Source organism: Perissodus microlepis, chromosome 20 (assembly GCF_051167445.1).
Source record: "Perissodus microlepis isolate ML-2025 ecotype Zambia chromosome 20, ASM5116744v1, whole genome shotgun sequence".
Taxonomy (NCBI): domain Eukaryota; kingdom Metazoa; phylum Chordata; class Actinopteri; order Cichliformes; family Cichlidae; genus Perissodus; species Perissodus microlepis.
The window spans coordinates 24,775,375-24,793,123 of record NC_140480.1 but is presented as its reverse complement, the minus strand read 5'-3'; the positions used below and the strand labels follow the sequence as shown (position 1 = coordinate 24,793,123).

The 17,749-nt window shown below is 43.7% G+C and overlaps 1 protein-coding gene across 4 annotated transcripts; it reads left to right on the top strand.

The window, feature by feature from the left end:
- Positions 1 to 1,099: 1,099 nt before the first annotated feature.
- baz2a (bromodomain adjacent to zinc finger domain, 2A) lies at positions 1,100 to 17,749 on the top strand. 4 transcript variants are annotated; one of them, XM_084917079.1, is made up of 30 exons: positions 1,100 to 1,180; positions 2,545 to 2,668; positions 3,890 to 4,792; positions 5,437 to 7,533; positions 7,701 to 7,976; positions 8,064 to 8,393; positions 8,473 to 8,533; positions 8,900 to 9,008; positions 9,159 to 9,260; positions 9,390 to 9,612; positions 9,711 to 9,772; positions 9,873 to 9,938; positions 10,054 to 10,446; positions 10,538 to 10,792; positions 10,884 to 11,098; positions 11,189 to 11,263; positions 11,351 to 11,525; positions 11,606 to 11,668; positions 11,754 to 11,898; positions 11,992 to 12,626; positions 12,711 to 13,053; positions 13,256 to 13,411; positions 13,495 to 13,655; positions 13,970 to 14,035; positions 14,139 to 14,422; positions 14,526 to 14,661; positions 14,795 to 14,941; positions 15,054 to 15,283; positions 15,406 to 15,549; positions 15,814 to 17,749. In XM_084917079.1, the coding sequence occupies exons 2-30, from the start codon at positions 2,545 to 2,547 to the stop codon at positions 15,971 to 15,973; spliced, it is 8,136 nt and encodes a 2,711-aa protein (XP_084773205.1). In that variant the 5' UTR covers positions 1,100 to 1,180; the 3' UTR covers positions 15,974 to 17,749. The 4 variants fall into 4 exon arrangements, with proteins under 4 accessions (XP_084773205.1, XP_084773202.1, XP_084773203.1 ...); XM_084917076.1 differs by having other exon boundaries at positions 1,101 to 1,288; XM_084917077.1 differs by lacking the exon at positions 1,100 to 1,180 and adding an exon at positions 1,330 to 1,632.

Genomic DNA, 17,749 nt, shown 5'->3' with positions numbered 1-17,749 from the left:
TTATGAGAGACAAAGAGAGACATGGCAGTCATATGAGTGAATTAAAACCCACTAAAGAGTTCTGCAATAACAAAAACTGTGGTACAAGTACGACGTCAAGAGAGGAAAAAAGCTTCTAAAAACTTACTTTGCTGAAAGTTAATAATCTTTGAATCTTTTTTGTTTTTCAAGTGAATGTCAATTAAGATAAAGATTGAGATAAAGCTAAAAGATAACTGGCCAAATATGTACCTGAAAGTGTTTCACGATGACTGGTGAAACTTTCCACTCAAGAAGACTGGAAGGCTCAAGGTTAATAATATTGTAATAATAATATTTACCATGATGATGTAATGATAACAATCATGCTTCTCTAAATGAAGCTATTGCTTGATTGACTTTTATTTGCCTCCAACACGTTTCAGACATGATAAATATCACAAGCACATACTAATTGCGATCATACTATTGAAGCAATAAGTATCAGAATTAGAAGCATTTAAAGTAATCATAAAGATGCCTTTACATAGTGGAAGGATTTTATGTCAGAAGCCTTGCTATTCAACACACACAAGTAAAAAAGAGGAATATATTAATATTATTAAATCTGAACAATATAGAGATAATATGAATCGCAAAAACAAAAAATATCATCAAATGATAATAATATATAAAAAGACAATAACATAACAAAAGTAACTTAAAATATATGTCAATTAACCATAGCAATTATGTAGTAAATAATTTTAACTTTGTCTCTTTAATGCTGCTTCAATTCTAGGCATCTGTAATAATAATGCAATAAAATTATTATAATTCTTCATAATAAAAAGGAACTATTTTTCATGTTTTACGTGCATTTGGTTGGTAATTCTTTTACTTGTAATAGCAGATACTATTGTTAGTATTGACTAATAATAATAATAATTCCTATATTATTATAATTATCAATAATAATAGTTATTATTATTATTATTGCTAAGTTTGAGCTTTTATCTATTTGTATTTATAGTTTAATGTCCTTGTTTATTTTTATTTGTTTAGTTTTATTTATTTACTTTTTTTTGGGTGAAATTTAGTGAACAAATGTAACCGGATGCATACGTAGTTATTGTTGGGACATTTGCTCCTGTTCGCTCTGTTCTGTGATCATGGCTGCACCGGACCACACCAGCCATGTTTGCTAATTTAAAACCCAAAGGTTAGGGGAATAGTTGTTTATTATTTATCGCCTTGCCATCTTCACCCGCACATCCGTTAAGAAGAACGTTTAGAGACACCTGCGCCTTCGGGACCCGAGGACTGAAAGGTCGGACACGCTTTTAGAGAAATATGGGGGAAACTTTGGACGGTGGAAGTGTGGGAGGATCGTGATGCTCTGTGAAAATTGTCTGTGCTCGCAGCGTAAACAATGTAACTTCATCTGGCTGCTAGCTAACGTTAGCCCGTGAACAAAAGGGGAGCACGCCTCCATCTGTTAACTAGCGAGCCTGATGAGGGGGTTGATGTTGGTCATTACCGGCAGACCGGTGGATATTTATTTCGTTCGCGGAGCTCTCTATCGCTGATGGGCATCATGGATCCAACGTAGCGTGGTTATGGTACCTGCTACCCGGCTATGAGCTAACATCGCAGCGCTTACTCTGGATAAACGTAAAGGATGCTATTAAGTTAGCTACGTGGCTAGCGTATGTTAGCTAGGCTCTTTTGTGATGATTTAGCTAAATAACCTTGGAACTGAAGCGGGGTAGGTTTTCGCACGGAATTTCACGTTAAAATAAACTGTCTGAATGGCTTTTTGAAGAGTTGAACTTGTATCCAACGTTATCAATGGTTAGCTCAGTTGACTCGCAAGTGGTAGAAATGGGGGTTTGTTCGTTTGAGAGCGCAGCTAGCGCGACAAGCTAACGCCTGCTATTGCAACGGCCTTACTGAAATAGGAAATCAAGTGTCCTGAGGGCTATTTATGCATTGCAGACAGCCTTTAAACGGAGAGTGGCGTAGAAAACAATTATCCAGGCCTCACGGTGTGAAATATTATCACTCCCATTGTTATTGAGCTGAGGCCGCCGGGTCTTCAGACTGTTTGTGTCTGGGCCGTACATTTATCACTGTAGACCTGAAGAGCCTGAGCTCGTGTTAGCAGCAGCAGTGCCTCATCAGCGGTAATGATGAGCTTCTATCGTAATATCCCGTTTGTCCATTACACTCGCTAGGGCCTGGCATCTGCTGTTGCTGGCTGCGACATTTTGACGGTTGTTGTTGGAGCGAAATGGTGCTGCCTGTCACAAGCCGCAGCTGCCAGAATCATCGAGGAAAGACATTTCGTGGAAGAAATAGCACGCATTACGTAGCGTCGACTGCCTTCAAAAGTGTACGAAAAGAAGCGAAAATGAATTAAATAATATGTTTGAGAGCCATTTGGTCATGCAGATTCTCACACATTTAACCCGTGCTCAGTACCTGCACCGCTTCCATACGTCATACTGTAGATTAACATTAGGTAGCAGACTGAATGAATACATTTAATAGATTAACTATTTATTTATTTTTGATGTTTTTCAGATGGATTCAAATAATCATTTCAACTATGGCACTCACTCTTCAGCAAACTCAGGACTGAAACTCTCCTCAGGGGATTCTCTTTATACTAACGGGTCCTCCATGAGTTTTTCTCAGCAGGGGAAGAGTGAGTATTTCTGCACCTTAGAATAAAATGAACCTTACTGTTTATATAAAAAAAATTTGTGGCCTTTACCATAAAGTGGGATTAGGGGGCTTACTGAGTTCTTACTGAGAACTACAGGGTTAAAACCCTGGGTTTTCACTGGTAGGATTGTGGTTCAACTTGGAGTATATCACCTTGGTAACTTATAGTGTAGAACTCAACTGCTAGAGCAGTTTATGTTCAAGATAAAACAACATCAGGTATGAATTCATCACTAGAGCATTTCTTTGGAGAGAAAGACCTACAGGTTTTAGAAACTGTCTGAAATTGTTGTTTTTATTTGCTGAACATCAATTAAGAAACTCAGATTTCCCTTTTTTTCAGGTGAGACTTTATTATTCCTGATGTTTTTTTGTTTCGTGCAATGATATTTATTGTTATATTATCCTTAATATAGTTATGCGGTGCTCACCTAAGCCATGAAACTGATGCCATTTCCAAAAACTACAAGTAGGAAAAAGTACCCTGACCGGTTTGAATTTTTTTTGTCTGTTTGCTGTTTCCTTCTCAAAACACTTGACATCACTTGGGCTGCAGTTGAAAGAGAAAGCTAGAAGTGTCTTAAGCACATCTTGACATTTAATGAAATGTGCATGTCAGAGTTTTCCTTTAGTCTTAAAGAATGAACTGTAATACTGAAACGCCTGGTAACTTACGCAGCATTTTTTCCAGCTTTTCTTTCTTGCTTCAGTTAGGCCAGATGTTTTTGGTATACTGGGTCTTTTCCAGTCTTACTGACCAAATCGCTTAAAGTGCGCACACGTTCATACAACAATTGTAATACTATCCTTTTCCTCTCTCACATGCCCACACACTGCTTTCAGTCTGTATTATGTGTTAAAACTCATTATAGTTTTTTTTATATTTTAATTTTATTCCTTTGTAACATCAGTACTCTACCTTCAGTAGATTTGTGGGTGATTGGTCAAATGCTGCCATTGTCACCCTTTTAATGTGCACATGGTCATAGCTAGATTGGGAAACCCTGGCTTGATTTATGGAGTTGGTAACCATATTGACCACTGTGACCACTTAGCCTGATTGACAAAGTGTGAAACCAGATAAGGGAATGATGTCTTGGGTATGTTTAAATTGCTTTGCAGTACAGGCCCCAGATCTTAGTGACTCAGAGACAGATTTTTACCATTATAGCTTTTATCAACTTGTATTTCTTACTAACAGATATGAATGGCGAAATGAATGTGAATGGCGTCACTACTGTACTCGGATCCAGTGTCCCTGGTTCCCACCCACCATCGGCCCCTTATCCACACTTGAGCAACCACCACCAGAGCAGCGTGGGCTATGACTACTTGTGGGGAGGGCACCCTCAGTATGGCCCAGCTGTGAGCAACTCTCCTGCGCATGGGATGCATCAGAAGCAGTCTACACCCGGGATGGTTCAGCCTCAGTCACAGCACCACTTCCAGGGTCATGGACAGTACCAGCTGAATGGGGGGATAGAAAGCTCCCATCAGGCCCCTGTGGCAGGCCCAGCGAACATGCCTCTCACAGGGAACCAGTACTGGAACAGGAGTAACCCTGGCACCCAGCAGATGAGTTATAATTCCCATGGCATGTATGGGACCTACCAGAGTCAAGCCCATCCTGGGATTACACCACCACAGCATCACCAGCAGCAGTCCTTACAGGCAACCCCTCATCAGGCATCACAACAACACTTCCATTCCTCCCAGCCTCTCCCACACCACCGCCACCAGCAGCACCAGCAACCACAGCATTACGGCATGATGCCGAATGGGATGCCGTATTACCAGCATCAGCCCCAGCACCCGTCCCTGTCATCACCCCAGCAGCAGCAGCAGCCGCCACCACAACAGCAAACTCAGCCACAAGCCCAGGCTCAGATGATGCCTCCAGCTTCTCAGAATTTCACTCCTCCACGTGGCAGCCCGCAGCACCACAGCTTAGGCAGAGGGAGCACTGGCAGCCCTCTGCCCGTGGGGATGTCCTCGGCACAAATGATGTCACCATCAGCTGTGCAGGATAGTGGATCTCCAAAGGGCCACAACAGGGAACGGAGCCCCCACTCTAGCAATGTGGGGATGTCCTCTCCAATGCAAGGTGACCCTTAAATATTTTTTTTTTTTTTGCAGTTTCAGCAAAGATTAAATATTACCTTTTTTGTCTGGACTTAGTTAGTTCTAAAATTTTGGGACCTGTAGTACTTTGATTTCCTCATTTAATCAATTTAATCAATCTGTGTATAGTCTATTTCCTGATTTTAATGCCAGCTTTTGAGTGATACAAATAACTGTGATAGACTGTGTTAGTTGTTGAATGTGAATTGATTACTTGACCAACAGAAACAGCTGATGTTTTTTTTCCTGGTAATCAGAAAGCCAAATGTATTTAGACAAAATATTGCAATTTAACGAGTCACCTTTTAATTCCTGGAAAAGGATAAATAAATCATCAAGTGTTTAATTCATAATAAAACAGAAAATATTTCCAGTCTTAGTTAATACAGTGTTCAGTATTACGTCACTCGTTGACATTGTTTATTATTGGGGACAGTGCCATTATTTAACCAGCAGGTGCCAATGTTTGACTATGTTTAATGTCTGATCAGTCGAAATGATTTTTTATTTTTTTTTATTTTCACTATCTATGTTTAGTATGAGAATAAAAATGATGTGTTTCAGTGTACAACAGTCTCGCATTATATTAACAGTTTTGCTATGTTTTTTTTTCCCTCCTTAATTTAGGGCATACGAGGGAAACTGTCAGGGAGGTAGACACAAGCTACAACGGCAGTGATAGGTCACCTGTTGCCCAGAGGCTACCCAAGACCGATAGTCACCAATCCAAACCTCCTGCTGCTCATGTGGGTCCTCCGAGTGATTATCGTCAGCTTTCGGAACAGCCGGCAGCTCAGCGCCCAGAAATGTCTTCCCCAGTCAGAGATCCAGCTGTTAACCCACCTCCTCAGTCGCAGCTCTCTGTGGCTACAGCAAATACATCTGTTTCTTTAACCAAGTCCTCAACACCACCTCAGGTGTCTGCAGCTCCTGCTTTCTCTGGATCTCCTACATCTGAGGCTGGACCCACTATAATTTCGTCTCCTGATGTAGAATCTACTTCACCACAAATATCAACACCTCCCAGTGTATCCTTTGCCCCATCTCCAACAGCTGCTCCCAGGCTCTCTTCTCCTCCCCTGATGGTTCAAGGCCTCAGGCCTCCCCCTCCTGGCATGAGTGATATATCACCTGCAGGATTCAAGCATCTGTTAGTGGGGTCTTCATCGCTTCCTGTATCACCTTCAAAGCTGTCTACACCTCTTGCTTCGACTGATAGTTTGTCTAGACCTGCAGCAGTTTCTTCAGTCTCTTCATCATTGGAGTCTGCATTTCATCAAAAGCCTGCAACTGTTTCTGGACTTCCTGTACAACAGTCGCCTCCTTCCATAGTGTCTGCATCTACTTACTCTGCACCCAGCTTGTTGGTTGAGAGGCAAATGGTTCAAGAATCTAAGCCACCTTCGATGCCACCACGTTTCTCTGATGCATCCGGAGGTCAGCATGAAAAGCCTGGACCCCCAAAACTAATTTCTGACTCTGTGGCTGCAAATTCCTCATCTGGCAGTTTAGCTCCATCTCAGATGTCTTTATCGGGACCTTCAACCTTAACACCACCTGGCCCTTGCTCATTGCCATCTGCATCACCCTCTTCAGTGGAAAAAACTCCTCTAGTTGGCAGTGAACCAGCATCCACACTGCAGGGTCAGAAATACACTCCTCAAGCTGTTGATTCGGGTCTTTCCATTGCTTCATCACCACCAGGGGGCATGAATTTGCCCTCGATCACAGACCATGTAAGTCCTACAGTGAGACCTCTGTCTACCCTACCTCTTCTAACCACTCAAGCCTCCAGGACTGCACCCCTGCCCAGCCCTCCTGCCTTGGTGTCTGTGCCTCCTGTAACGGGTACATCTTCTGGAGTGGTCCAAAGTTCTGACCTTGAGCGACATCCTCCTAACACCGCTCCTCCTCGTGTGCTAAAGCAGTCACCTTCCAAGTCTGAGCACCATGGCCATTGTGAGGACAGGAAAGCACTAGCTGATAAAAGAAATGAAAACGCAGAGGAAAACCTCCCTTTGCTTGATTCAGGCCTGGTAAGGATGCCACAGCTGGAAGCACCTGAGAGTCATAAATCTGAAAGTCAGCCACCCAAATCCCTCTCTGAGCTTCCTGGGAAAACTTTACAAACCACACTCGCTCCTGATCAAAAGCCCAAGAATGGGCAAACAGATTCTGAAAATCACCACATGCCAAGTGATGGCTGGGCAGCAGAGGACTGCACGATAGACCAAGCTCCTCTCAGAAAGTCTCCACACCTTAGCAGGACAAGCTTTGCAAACTCTTCGCATCCGGCCTCTCAGTATGACGGCAATTCAACCTGCAGCACCCCCTCTGGAATCAGTGTCGACTCTACTTTAGAAAAGACCTCTCTTTTAGGCGGTGATAGCTCATGGATAGAGGACTCGACTCACTTTGACAACAGCTTTCACGTGAGAAAGGGCAATTCTCAGTTTGACAACACTTCCTGCGCAGAAGAGGAGCCATCTAGTATATTTGACAACTCTGTAGATAGCAGCTTTTCTGTGGAAGACTCCAGAGACAACACATTAGACTCCACCAGGGAAGGAGAGACCTCAGAAGCAGAAGAAACCAGGAAAAGCTGCGAAATTACAGGAGAATCAGTGATGGAGTCTTCTCTAGACAACACCTCTCAGACTGAAGAGCCTCCTGTTGATTTGAGTGATGTGTCCAACACACACTCTTTTGTGTCATCTCAGCAAGGTACAGTTATTTCTTTTCTGATCATTAAAACTAGTATGGCATCATTTGACAGGAAGAAGTTGTCAGTTTAAATAATAGAGTATTATTCTTTATCAGAATATTCTTTTCTCTGTTGGAACTGTACGCCTAACATCACTTACTTAGTCTTGAGCTCTGTTCATTCTCAGGACCTGAAGCAGGCTGGGATCCCAGAGGACATGATACACCAGACTCATCTGGAGGCATTAATACTAAAATCGCTGCCGATGACACAATGACACCACCAAGTTTCAAGATGAGAGATGAGAACTTCATCGCCTTCAGTACCCCAGCACAGAGCCCTGCTGTACACCCACTCCAACAAGTTACTGATCAGACTTTGCCAGCTGCCGGAGGAAATCTGAAAACCCCAGGGAAACCACGCAAACCTCGAACTACTAAGGCAATATGGATTAAACCTGCAGGTATTTAACAGTCTGACTTCCAACAGAGTGCTATTCTAATAGTATTAGATTTTACCTTACAATATTTTCTTTCTCTTTTGTGTTCAGCTCCAGAGGAGGTCCAGCCGAAGCCTCGGGGTCGAACCCCAAAGGTGGAGAAAATGAAGTCTAACGAACAGGAAGGGACTAATGTGGAGCCAGCTAAGGGCAGAAAGAGAAAGAAGTCTCTAAAGGTTGATGCGCACGAAACATCTGGGGAGGCTGGGCCTTCGACAGAAGACGTTGATCCAATAACAGCCACGATTGACGCTGTTTTGGCCAACGCTTCATCTATCAGCGCAACAGTCGAGAAAGCCAAGAAGATGAAAAGGGTGAAGAAACAAGATGCAGAAACAGCTGCTGATGATGCTGATGAAAACGACGACAGCTCCACTGCAGGTAATGAAAAGGCCATTTTGTTGAAAGAAGATGTCACTGTTTAAGAGTTTGATGGTAAACGTTTGGTTTGTTGGAACAGGTGAATCTGGCAGACGAAGAGTGGCAACAGAGGACCAGGTCCAGTTCCCTCTGCTGCACGGGTAAAGTTTCCTTTTACTGTTTATTGAGCTTTTACATTACACAAATTCAGTCAGAACTCTAAGTCAACACAGTCAAATATTCACATGACAGAAGCGCTACTTGGATTTGGTGAGCACACTTATCTTTGCTGAAGCTTTAATAACTGATGTCAAGTTAAATTATTATAAGAACGTCTTCATTAACACTGTCAATTTTTCAGTGAGGTTTTGTCCTTACTAGCCAAATGTGATACCATGTAAACAAACTAAACCAGACGTATATCTGGAAGGATGATAAATTCATATTTGTTGTTTACAAAAATATCCTTAAATTAGTTGGAAAAAGGTATGACAAGACTGTAATGATCAACGCTGTTTTAATTGTAGTTGGAAGAGAGAGATTCGTGTGAAGAAAATGGAGAACCGGATGAAGGGCGAAACTTGGTACTATACTCCTTGTGGAAGGAGGATGAAACAGTTTCCAGAAATTATCAAGGTGAATTTCCCAGAATTTTTAAATTATTCTTAAAAAGTTATTTGAAACTCTTAAAATCATGGTCTTCTCATTTATGGTTTTATATTATGTTAAAACTCTGATTTTTGTCTCATGCTTCTCCGGCTGTGTCTTTATTACTTAATGACACAGTACTTGAAGAAACACACAGACAGTGTGGTCACGCGAGAACACTTCAGCTTCAGTCCACGCATGCCTGTTGGAGACTTCTACGAAGAGAGAGAAACTCCCGAGGTCTGTATATTTTTACATTTGAACTATAAAGTATTCAAATACTCAACAGTTGAACTTTAGGTATTAAAAATGTTTAAAAAATATATAGGAAAATTGTTTTTGAAAGTCTGTTTTCTCTGTGTTTTATAGGGTGTGAAGTGGGTCCTTCTGGCTAATGAGGAAGTTCCCTCTATGATCATGGCCATCACTGGTCGGCGTGGTCGACCTCCAAATCCCGATAAAGAAAAACCTCGCAGGGTTCGTGGGGTAAAGGGAGGACAGGTCCGTCGCCCCGGTAGACCTCCTAAACCGAAGATGATTGATTTCCTTAGCAAGGTTGATGCCAAGCTGCTGAAACGACTTGAGGCCAAGGGTGAGTAAAGAAGTTGTGCGTAATGTCTTTGCTCATTATATAAATTCATTCTTTCTACTGTGACTAAATAATTTTTAATTCCCTTTGTTTAAAAATAGAAGCTCTCACAGAGGAGGAAAAGGAGAAATTGGCTAAAATCAAAAAGAAAATGAAAAGAAAGGTATGTAGATCAAGTTTATTGTAATCCTGATCTGTTAACACTATTCATTTATCATCCTGATTTTGTTGGTGCCGTTTATTTATTGTTTGTTTTTTTTTAGGCAAGAATGAAGAGAAGGGAGGATGCAAAGCTTAAGAAAATGAGAGATGAAAAAAAGAGAGCGAAGGTAAAGAAAAATACTTAACACTCGTGTCCTCAGACGCACATCTTCATCACCTCCACCTCTTCATCATTTTGTGTTTGTTTCTTATTTTATTTTATTTTATTCATTTTTGTTTTAGCTTGAGCAAGAAGCCCAGCACCTAGAGGCAAAGGCTGAACCAACTGACCCATCAGCGCCACAGGCTTCACAGCCGGCATCAGAGTCTGCTGCAGAGCCTAAGAATCTCGGCCGGAGGAGGTCAATTAAGGTTGAGCCCACCCCACCGGTTCAGCAGACTGACACGGAAAGGGTGGCCCAGGGTAAGAGGGTGCTGGGGGCTCGGAGTAAAGCCAAGGCCCTGGCAAAAGCTCAGGCGGAGGCAGAGGCTGCAGCTCAGGCTGTTCTGGCTGCTAAGAGGGCAGCAGAGCGGAGAGCACAGGCCCAGCGACGGATGGAGGAGCGGAAGAGGCAGCAGTTGATAGCCGAAGAGCTGAAGAAGCCCACAGAGGATATGTGTCTCACTGATCACAAAGTGAGTTTTAATTTAACCCCTTTTTAAAAAAATGTTTGATGTAAAAACTGATTCCAGTTGTTTTGTGACCTTTGAACTTTGTTTCCAATAGCCCCTCCCAGAGCTGTCCCGTATTCCTGGTGTGGTGCTTTCTGGAACAGCTTTTGCACACTGTCTGGCTGTGGTAGAGTTCTTACACAGTTATGGAAAGGTGATCGGTCTCAACATACCCAAGGACATCCCCAGCCTTGCTACCCTGCAGGAAGGCCTCCTAGGCCTGGGTGACAGCCAAGGAGAGCTACAGGATCTACTGATAAAGCTGGTGGAGGCTGCACTACATGATCCAGGCCTACCATCGTATTATCAGGTGTGTGTGATACACTTCAAGCATTCTGCTTATTAATGACATTTGGTATGTGGCGGAAACCCGTTAGTCTGAGTTTTTCTTTAATCTCCAGTCGGTAAAGATCCTTGGGGAAAAGCTGGTTGAGTTGGAGCTGACCCGCAGCACAGTTTCAGAAGTACTTCGCATTTTTTTGGAAGCTCATGGCTATGAGACAGAAGTGTGCAACACCCTGAGAACCAAACCATTTCACGCCCTGCCTCCTGACACCAAGGCAGCCATCCTGGGTTTCCTTGTGGAAGAGCTTAACAGCAGTAACACTGTGATCAAGTATGTTCAAGATGATTACTTGTTCTAAGACTGCTTAAAGGGAGCGTTTACTCAAGAAACAGTAAGATCAGTGTTTGTTTTAAATTTCAGTGATATTGACAACACAGTGGAGAATATGACAACCTACAGGAAGAACAAGTGGATCATTGAGGGGAAACTCCGAAAGTAAGATCAATGTTTTTAAACGCTTATTTTCAGTTCTGCTACTTATCCAAGCAGTATTAAATGTTGGACTTGTTTTCCTCCTGCCAGGCTGAAGGCGGCGCTATCACGTCGTACAGGACGCTCAGAGGAAGAGCTGTGTTTTGAGGAGAGGAGGCGTAGTGCAAGAGTAGCTGAGGAGGAGAACCTCAGCCTGGAGGAGAGTGGTGTAATCCTTGAGAGAGGGAACCGCCGTGCACGCAAAGAAGAACCCAAACTCAGTGATGTATGTTTCAGCTCTACTGTTTTAACTACAGCACCATCATGCATGCACTTGAGACTAATTGAACTCCTTCTTTGCTGCAGAGCGAGAGCCCTACCAATGCTAGCATTCCAGAGCTTGAAAGGCAGATAGATAAGCTAACTAAGGTAAAGCTGATATGACACAGGCACAGTGCTGTATACATGTTTGTTGCTTAATATTAAATATTCCTTTGCTCTTAATCCTCCACAGCGCCAAGCGTTTTTCCGTAAAAAGCTGCTACAGTCATCTCATTCCATGCGGGCCATACTGCTGGGGCAGGACCGTTACCGGCGCAGATATTTGGCCCTACCTCACCTTGGAGGAGTTCTCGTCGAGGGCCCTGAAGAGCTGCTGAGTAAGTCTGAGTCTAAACTCGAATATTTATGCTTTATAAACCCTTGACTTGTCTGTCGTCACTTCAGCATTTCCTTACTGTTCTATCTTGTAGCTTCTGGAGAAGTCCTTATAGCGGAGGTGCCTGTCACCTTCCTTAAAAAAGAGCCTAAAAAGGAGCCCAAAGTTGAGGAAGCTCCCTTGCCAACCACTCCTCCTCCTACTCTGCCTTCCTCTCCGACTTCTGCGACCCCAGGCCAGGCCCAGACCTTCTCTGTGGAGGAGGAGGATCCCCTCCCGGGCACTGCATCCCTCATGAGCAGGCCGAGAGGACGCGGACGTCCCCGGAAAATCAAACCTGAAGTCGAGCTTCACCTCCGCACAGCAAAAATCCGCCGCCGGCGTAGAAGTAGCGTCAGGTCCCGGAGTGAGGAAGGGCCAGGATCACCAAATAGCGGGACACAAGACCTCACACAAGCGGCTTTCCAGAGTTGGCTCAGCCAATCACAGGAAGCAGCGATGAATGGCACATGCTCATCAGCAGGGCAAGCTCCAGAGGGTAATCGACCAGAGGAGAGTGTTAAAGAGATGGCAGAGAAGCAAGGACAGTGGTTCAACCTGCTCCCCAAACAACCGTGTGATGATAACTCTCTGACTGAGCTCCAGACGCCCACTTCACCCAGCTCACCCCCCAAACTTCTCCCGCAGATCCCGAGTGCTCTGTCTGCACTTACTGCTCCGCTCGTGCAGGTCAGCCACCAGAATGATAATAGTAAATATTACAACAATGCACTGTCTGTATAATGTAAAAATCAATAATCTCCTCCTTCTTAGCCGGACCCACTTTTGCCTTGCCTACCTCCTGCTGACCCTGTGGTTCCAGCACCACCAGCACTACAGGACATTCCACCTACAGGCCCTGGTTGTGCTGTCCCAGCCAGTTCTCCACCAACAAACCCTCAGCTCCTTCCAACTCCCAATCCTCCAGCTCCATCCACTCCTGCCACACCTGCCAGACCAGCTCGCAGGCGAAGGAGAGGCAGCAGAGGCAGCAGTCCTGCCCGCAGAGGGCCCCGTGGAGCTGCAGCAAAACGCCGCGGCCGCCCACCAAACTCAGTTTTCCAGGAGCTTGAACAGCAGTACTTCACACAGCTAGTGGTCAAGCCTATCCCAGCATGTAAGTACTGAAATGTATCAGTTTTACCTCAGAAATTATTTGAATTCCATAAATATGCATGAAGATTTCTGTGGCCTTCACTGTTTTCTGGGGTGACATACTCTTCCTGTGTTTGTGGTTTCTTTTTTCACTTGTTTAATGTGTTGTGTAAGTTTTATAACACTAATCATGTTTTTTGCTTCTTTTTCTTTCCCCCCTCCAGCAATGGTGCGTGGCTGGTGGTGGATCAAGACACCAGAGGAACTGTATATCACCTTGCAGTCCCTCCATCCAAGAGGCATCAGGGAGAAGGTGCTCCATAAGCATTTAGCCAAACACATGGAGAGCTTGGCCGAGATATGCACCAAACCGATTAACGGTGAATGTTGTTAACTGGATCATTATGAGCTTTCCCATAATTGTGCCATATTTGTTCTCATTAAGATTTTCTCATCCAATTAGACCCAATATTTGAGTTGAAGGTAGAAGAGAAGGATGCTCTGCTAGAGGCTCTGCAGCAGCCCTGGCAAGTGCAGGAGAAAACAGTGGAGACAGACATCAGCGCACTACAGTGGGTGGAGGACCTGGAACAGCGGGTTATTGCTGCTGACCTCCATTTGAAGGTAGAAAATCACAACTAAAACAGAACCACTCTGTATTCTTAAAGCTTTAACAGGAGTGAATTAATGTGATTTAAAGAAAGTAAAAGCAGGAAATGCTTGCACAAGAAGTTCATATCCTCTGCAGACCTCGATATCCCTGCTTTGTGTGTGTCTCTGCTGTCAAAGAATTCATACAATGCTCCAGGATGCAGCTTTAGGTTTGAATATGCGTAAACTTTAAATGCCAACAAGAAAAGTATCTAAGTTACAGCAAATGTGCATGTAGATTTTTTTTATTTTTTGTAGTAAAACTTATTTTATTTTGTTTTTTCAAGGCACTTCCTCAGAGCGCTATGACCGATGCTGAAACAACCACAGACGCACCAATGGCCGAATTTCAGGTAAACCTTAAAACACTGATAACACATTTCCTCTGTTGAAACCCGATGTGTGTTAAAGTCAGTCACTGATACTTAAATTCTTCCTATCTCTGTCTCCTTTAAGCCCTACACAATCCCAGATCCAGACTCCACACGCGATGACCTCCAATACTACGAACATGATGCTGACCCACGTGACGACTGGATCGTGCGAACCAAGAAGGAGTGGTCTGGCTTGCCGCGAATCGCCACGCACCCGCTGGACCTGGGCGTGCTGCGGCTAGCCAACCTCGAGCGAAACATCGAGAGACGCTACCTGAAGGAGCCGCTCTGGAACCCCGCAGAAGTGATGCGCCTCGCTCCTCTCACCCCCACACCTGGAGAGGAGCATCCCATGGATGTCATCAGGTGAGAAAAACAACCTGGACTAAATGGGATAAATGAATCCTACATTTCATATGGTACACTTTTTTTCTTTTTTTTTGGGTTAACTAATTTTCTTCTGTTCCAGTCTGGAAAGTGAAATCACGTCTCGACTGCGGACATGGCGTCAGGCTTTAGACCGCTGCCGTAGTGCTCCCCAGCTGTGTCTGTGTTTACTTCAGTTGGAAAAGGCCATTGCTTGGGAGAGATCTGTGACTAAAGTGGTAAGAAATCCTAGAAATGCCTGGTTGGACTTAATTTCACTAAATTCTTCTCAAACTCCTAAGGTTTCTAACCTTTATGGGATAAATGCTTCTCTCTTTTTTTTTTTCTTTTTCTTCTTTTTTTTTTTTAAAGACCTGCCAAGTTTGCAAGAAGGGAGACAATGATGAGTGCCTGCTGCTGTGCGACGGCTGCGATCGTGGCTGCCACATGTACTGCTTGCGGCCTAAAATCACCCAGATTCCAGAGGGAGACTGGTTTTGTCCCACTTGTGTCGCTAAGGTGAGAACTCCTCTTGTCACTCTTGACGTCATAACACTTTGAGCCGTTTTTCAATCTTAAGATCGTATCCCTGAAATTGCTTCGTTTTAAGAAATATTCTCCTTTTTTGTAGGATGAAGACGATTCACTGCGCTTGTCCAAAAAGCGCACCAGGGTGAAGAAGAGACGTTACGAAGACGACAGCTCCGAGGACGAGGTGACAACACGACGCAGTGGCGGAATGACGACACGGCACAAAGACGTGGCGACACCTCCCTCATCTTCTCGTCACTCCGGAGAAGGAAGCAGCGCTAAACGGCGCCGCATGACAACACGCAACCAACCCGACCTCACCTTCTGCGAGTGAGTCCCACCTGCCATGAGTGCACCAGCTCTACATGATATGATTTTAAAGTCTTCTGAGATGTTTTGACAGCTACATTGCAGGGGATTCGTGTTAATACTCTTAAAAAAATTCCTGCCAGGATCATTCTAATGGAGATGGAGGCTCATGCAGACGCCTGGCCATTCCTTGAACCTGTCAATCCCCGACTGGTGCCAGGTTACCGCCGAATCATCAAGAACCCCATGGACTTCCTCACCATGAGAGAAAGACTGTTACAAGGAGGGTAAGTGCTGAATATGCTGCACGTCTCATTAATGCAAAGAAGCGTAGGGTTCACTGCATTGCGGGGGGGTAGCCTTTCTCTCTCTCTCGCTCTCTTATATGAGAACTGATTGGAAAAGCACAAGAGTCTTTAGATCCCAATGATGTTAGATCAACTGCTCTTACTTTATACAGTTCAATGATTTGGATTTTTCAGACATTTTTAATCCCTGCCAATCATTTGTCCCTTGTTCTAAGCTTCTCTGCCTGTTTATCCTCATCTCAGGTACCTCAGCTGCGAGGAATTTGCAGCAGATGCTCAGTTGGTCTTCAACAACTGTGAGCTCTTCAATGAAGACACGTCAGAGGTGGGAATGGCAGGACATTCGATGAGGCGTTTCTTTGAGAGCCGCTGGGCGGAGTTCTACTCAAATAAGGACAAATAGGAGCCTACGACGATCCCCGCTGATGGTGGGGCTGTAGACTGTTGGTGCTTTCACCGTCCCAGTCGCACACTCTCCATTACTGCTAAGACTGTCTGGAGTTTCTTCCAGCTATGTGTATTCTCTGTAAAGGTATATATGTATAGATTTTGGCTATTTGTCTGTTATTGTTTCCTCTACCGGCCTAACCTTTTTCTAAGGGCCCAAAACTGAACTGGGTTGAACTTGTACCCATTCCCCATCGCAGATAGCGAGAACGAGTCTCTGTTCACCTTCCATTGTTCTGTGTCTCTGCATCTTCACCTCAGCACCTCATTTTTGTTAGCGTTCTCCTGTCATGTCCTTTCACGTGAGCCCCATGTCGTAGCAAGGCCTTTGGTCAAGCCCCGCTGTGGGTTGATGACGCGGTCTCAGGCCCTGAGTATTTTGGCCCTCAGATTCACCCTGAAGGTCAGGGACTGATCACACTATTGCAGCCATCATGCTGGATACTGGACCTGCTTAGCCACCATTCAATGACTAAACGTATCGAAACTCTTCAGAGCTTGGGCCATTTCTTACCTGTTCATTGGAAATGTAATGTAACGTGGTCTTATGCCTAGAAGTAATTTTTTTGCTCAATATATTTTTATTATATATTCTATATATAAATATATATAAAGATTACAATAGCTGGGATTATTTAATAGCAATAGCTTGTAGTGAATGTGTACAGATTACCTTATAGAGATGTCTAGATGATTTATGAAAAGGCCAGTTAAACTAAAAGGAATCTGTTTCTGGACTGTCATGAGTAGACGTTGTATAACCTCCACTTAAAGTCTTGCACGCACACGTGAAACACTTTTCCACCACCACACACAAACATGCACACAGTCCCACACAAACACACAGACACACACCCAACTCCTGCTGCTGTGTGAAAGACACTGGTTTCTGGAACTGGAGGATTTTTAGTGTTGTTCGGTCAGTCGTAGACTATTTATTTCACTTTCCTGTCTGATAAGAGTAAATATTCAGCTAGCTACACCTGATCTGTGTCTCTGACTGTGTGCAACCAAAAGGATGCCACTGTAATTTTAAGCACTTATTAAATAGTCCGTTTGCGAGAACACACAATGAAAGTTTGCTCTTACACTGTAATCAAGATTGACAGGAGTGTATTAAAGCTTCAAACCTGCAGTTCTCTCTCACACACACGTTTTTCTGTAGCTCGTCTGACCACACGAACACCTCTGAAAGGCTACAGTAGGCTAAAATCCTCTCTTTTTAAAGACTAGAATTGCAAAGGAGCTGACGATGAAGTGCTGGGCACAGTGCTGCCTGGGTTTCAACCTTACATTCCTTTTATTGATACATATTTTTTGTGCTGTACACGGGCCAATGTACAATGTTGCACGGCATGGTTGGTGTGCTATGAAGGCGACAGGATGACTCCACAGTCTGGGTTTTATTTAAACTTGTTTCTTACACTGAACTCAACACCACTGATAGGAAATAAACGTGGATGTTCCCTATTACACTTAAAGGGACAGTGGTTTTTTTTGTTTTTTTTTCAAAAAACAACAAAAAAAAAAGACAAAAACCAAATGTGGTGTTAAGTGACTTTTTAATAATGTACAGTTTTGGTGACTTTAAATTTGTTCCTTTATATTTTTAGGACCAATTCATCATTTTTAAGAGGAGGTATTACAAGACTCTGTTGTATTAAGGTGATGTAACACGTGTGCATCTGTAGAATGTACTGTGAGTTGAATAAAGAACCACATCTAGTAGAAA

Bases quoted from the DNA above. Each gene is read 5' to 3' on its own strand.
- baz2a (XM_084917079.1), top strand. From the start codon at position 2,545: ATGGATTCAAATAATCATTTCAACTATGGCACTCACTCTTCAGCAAAC. The intron at 7,977-8,063 runs GTATTTAACAGT...TTTTGTGTTCAG, and splicing joins AATATGGATTAAACCTGCAG to CTCCAGAGGAGGTCCAGCCG. The intron at 13,054-13,255 runs GTAAGTACTGAA...TCCCCCCTCCAG, and splicing joins GGTCAAGCCTATCCCAGCAT to CAATGGTGCGTGGCTGGTGG.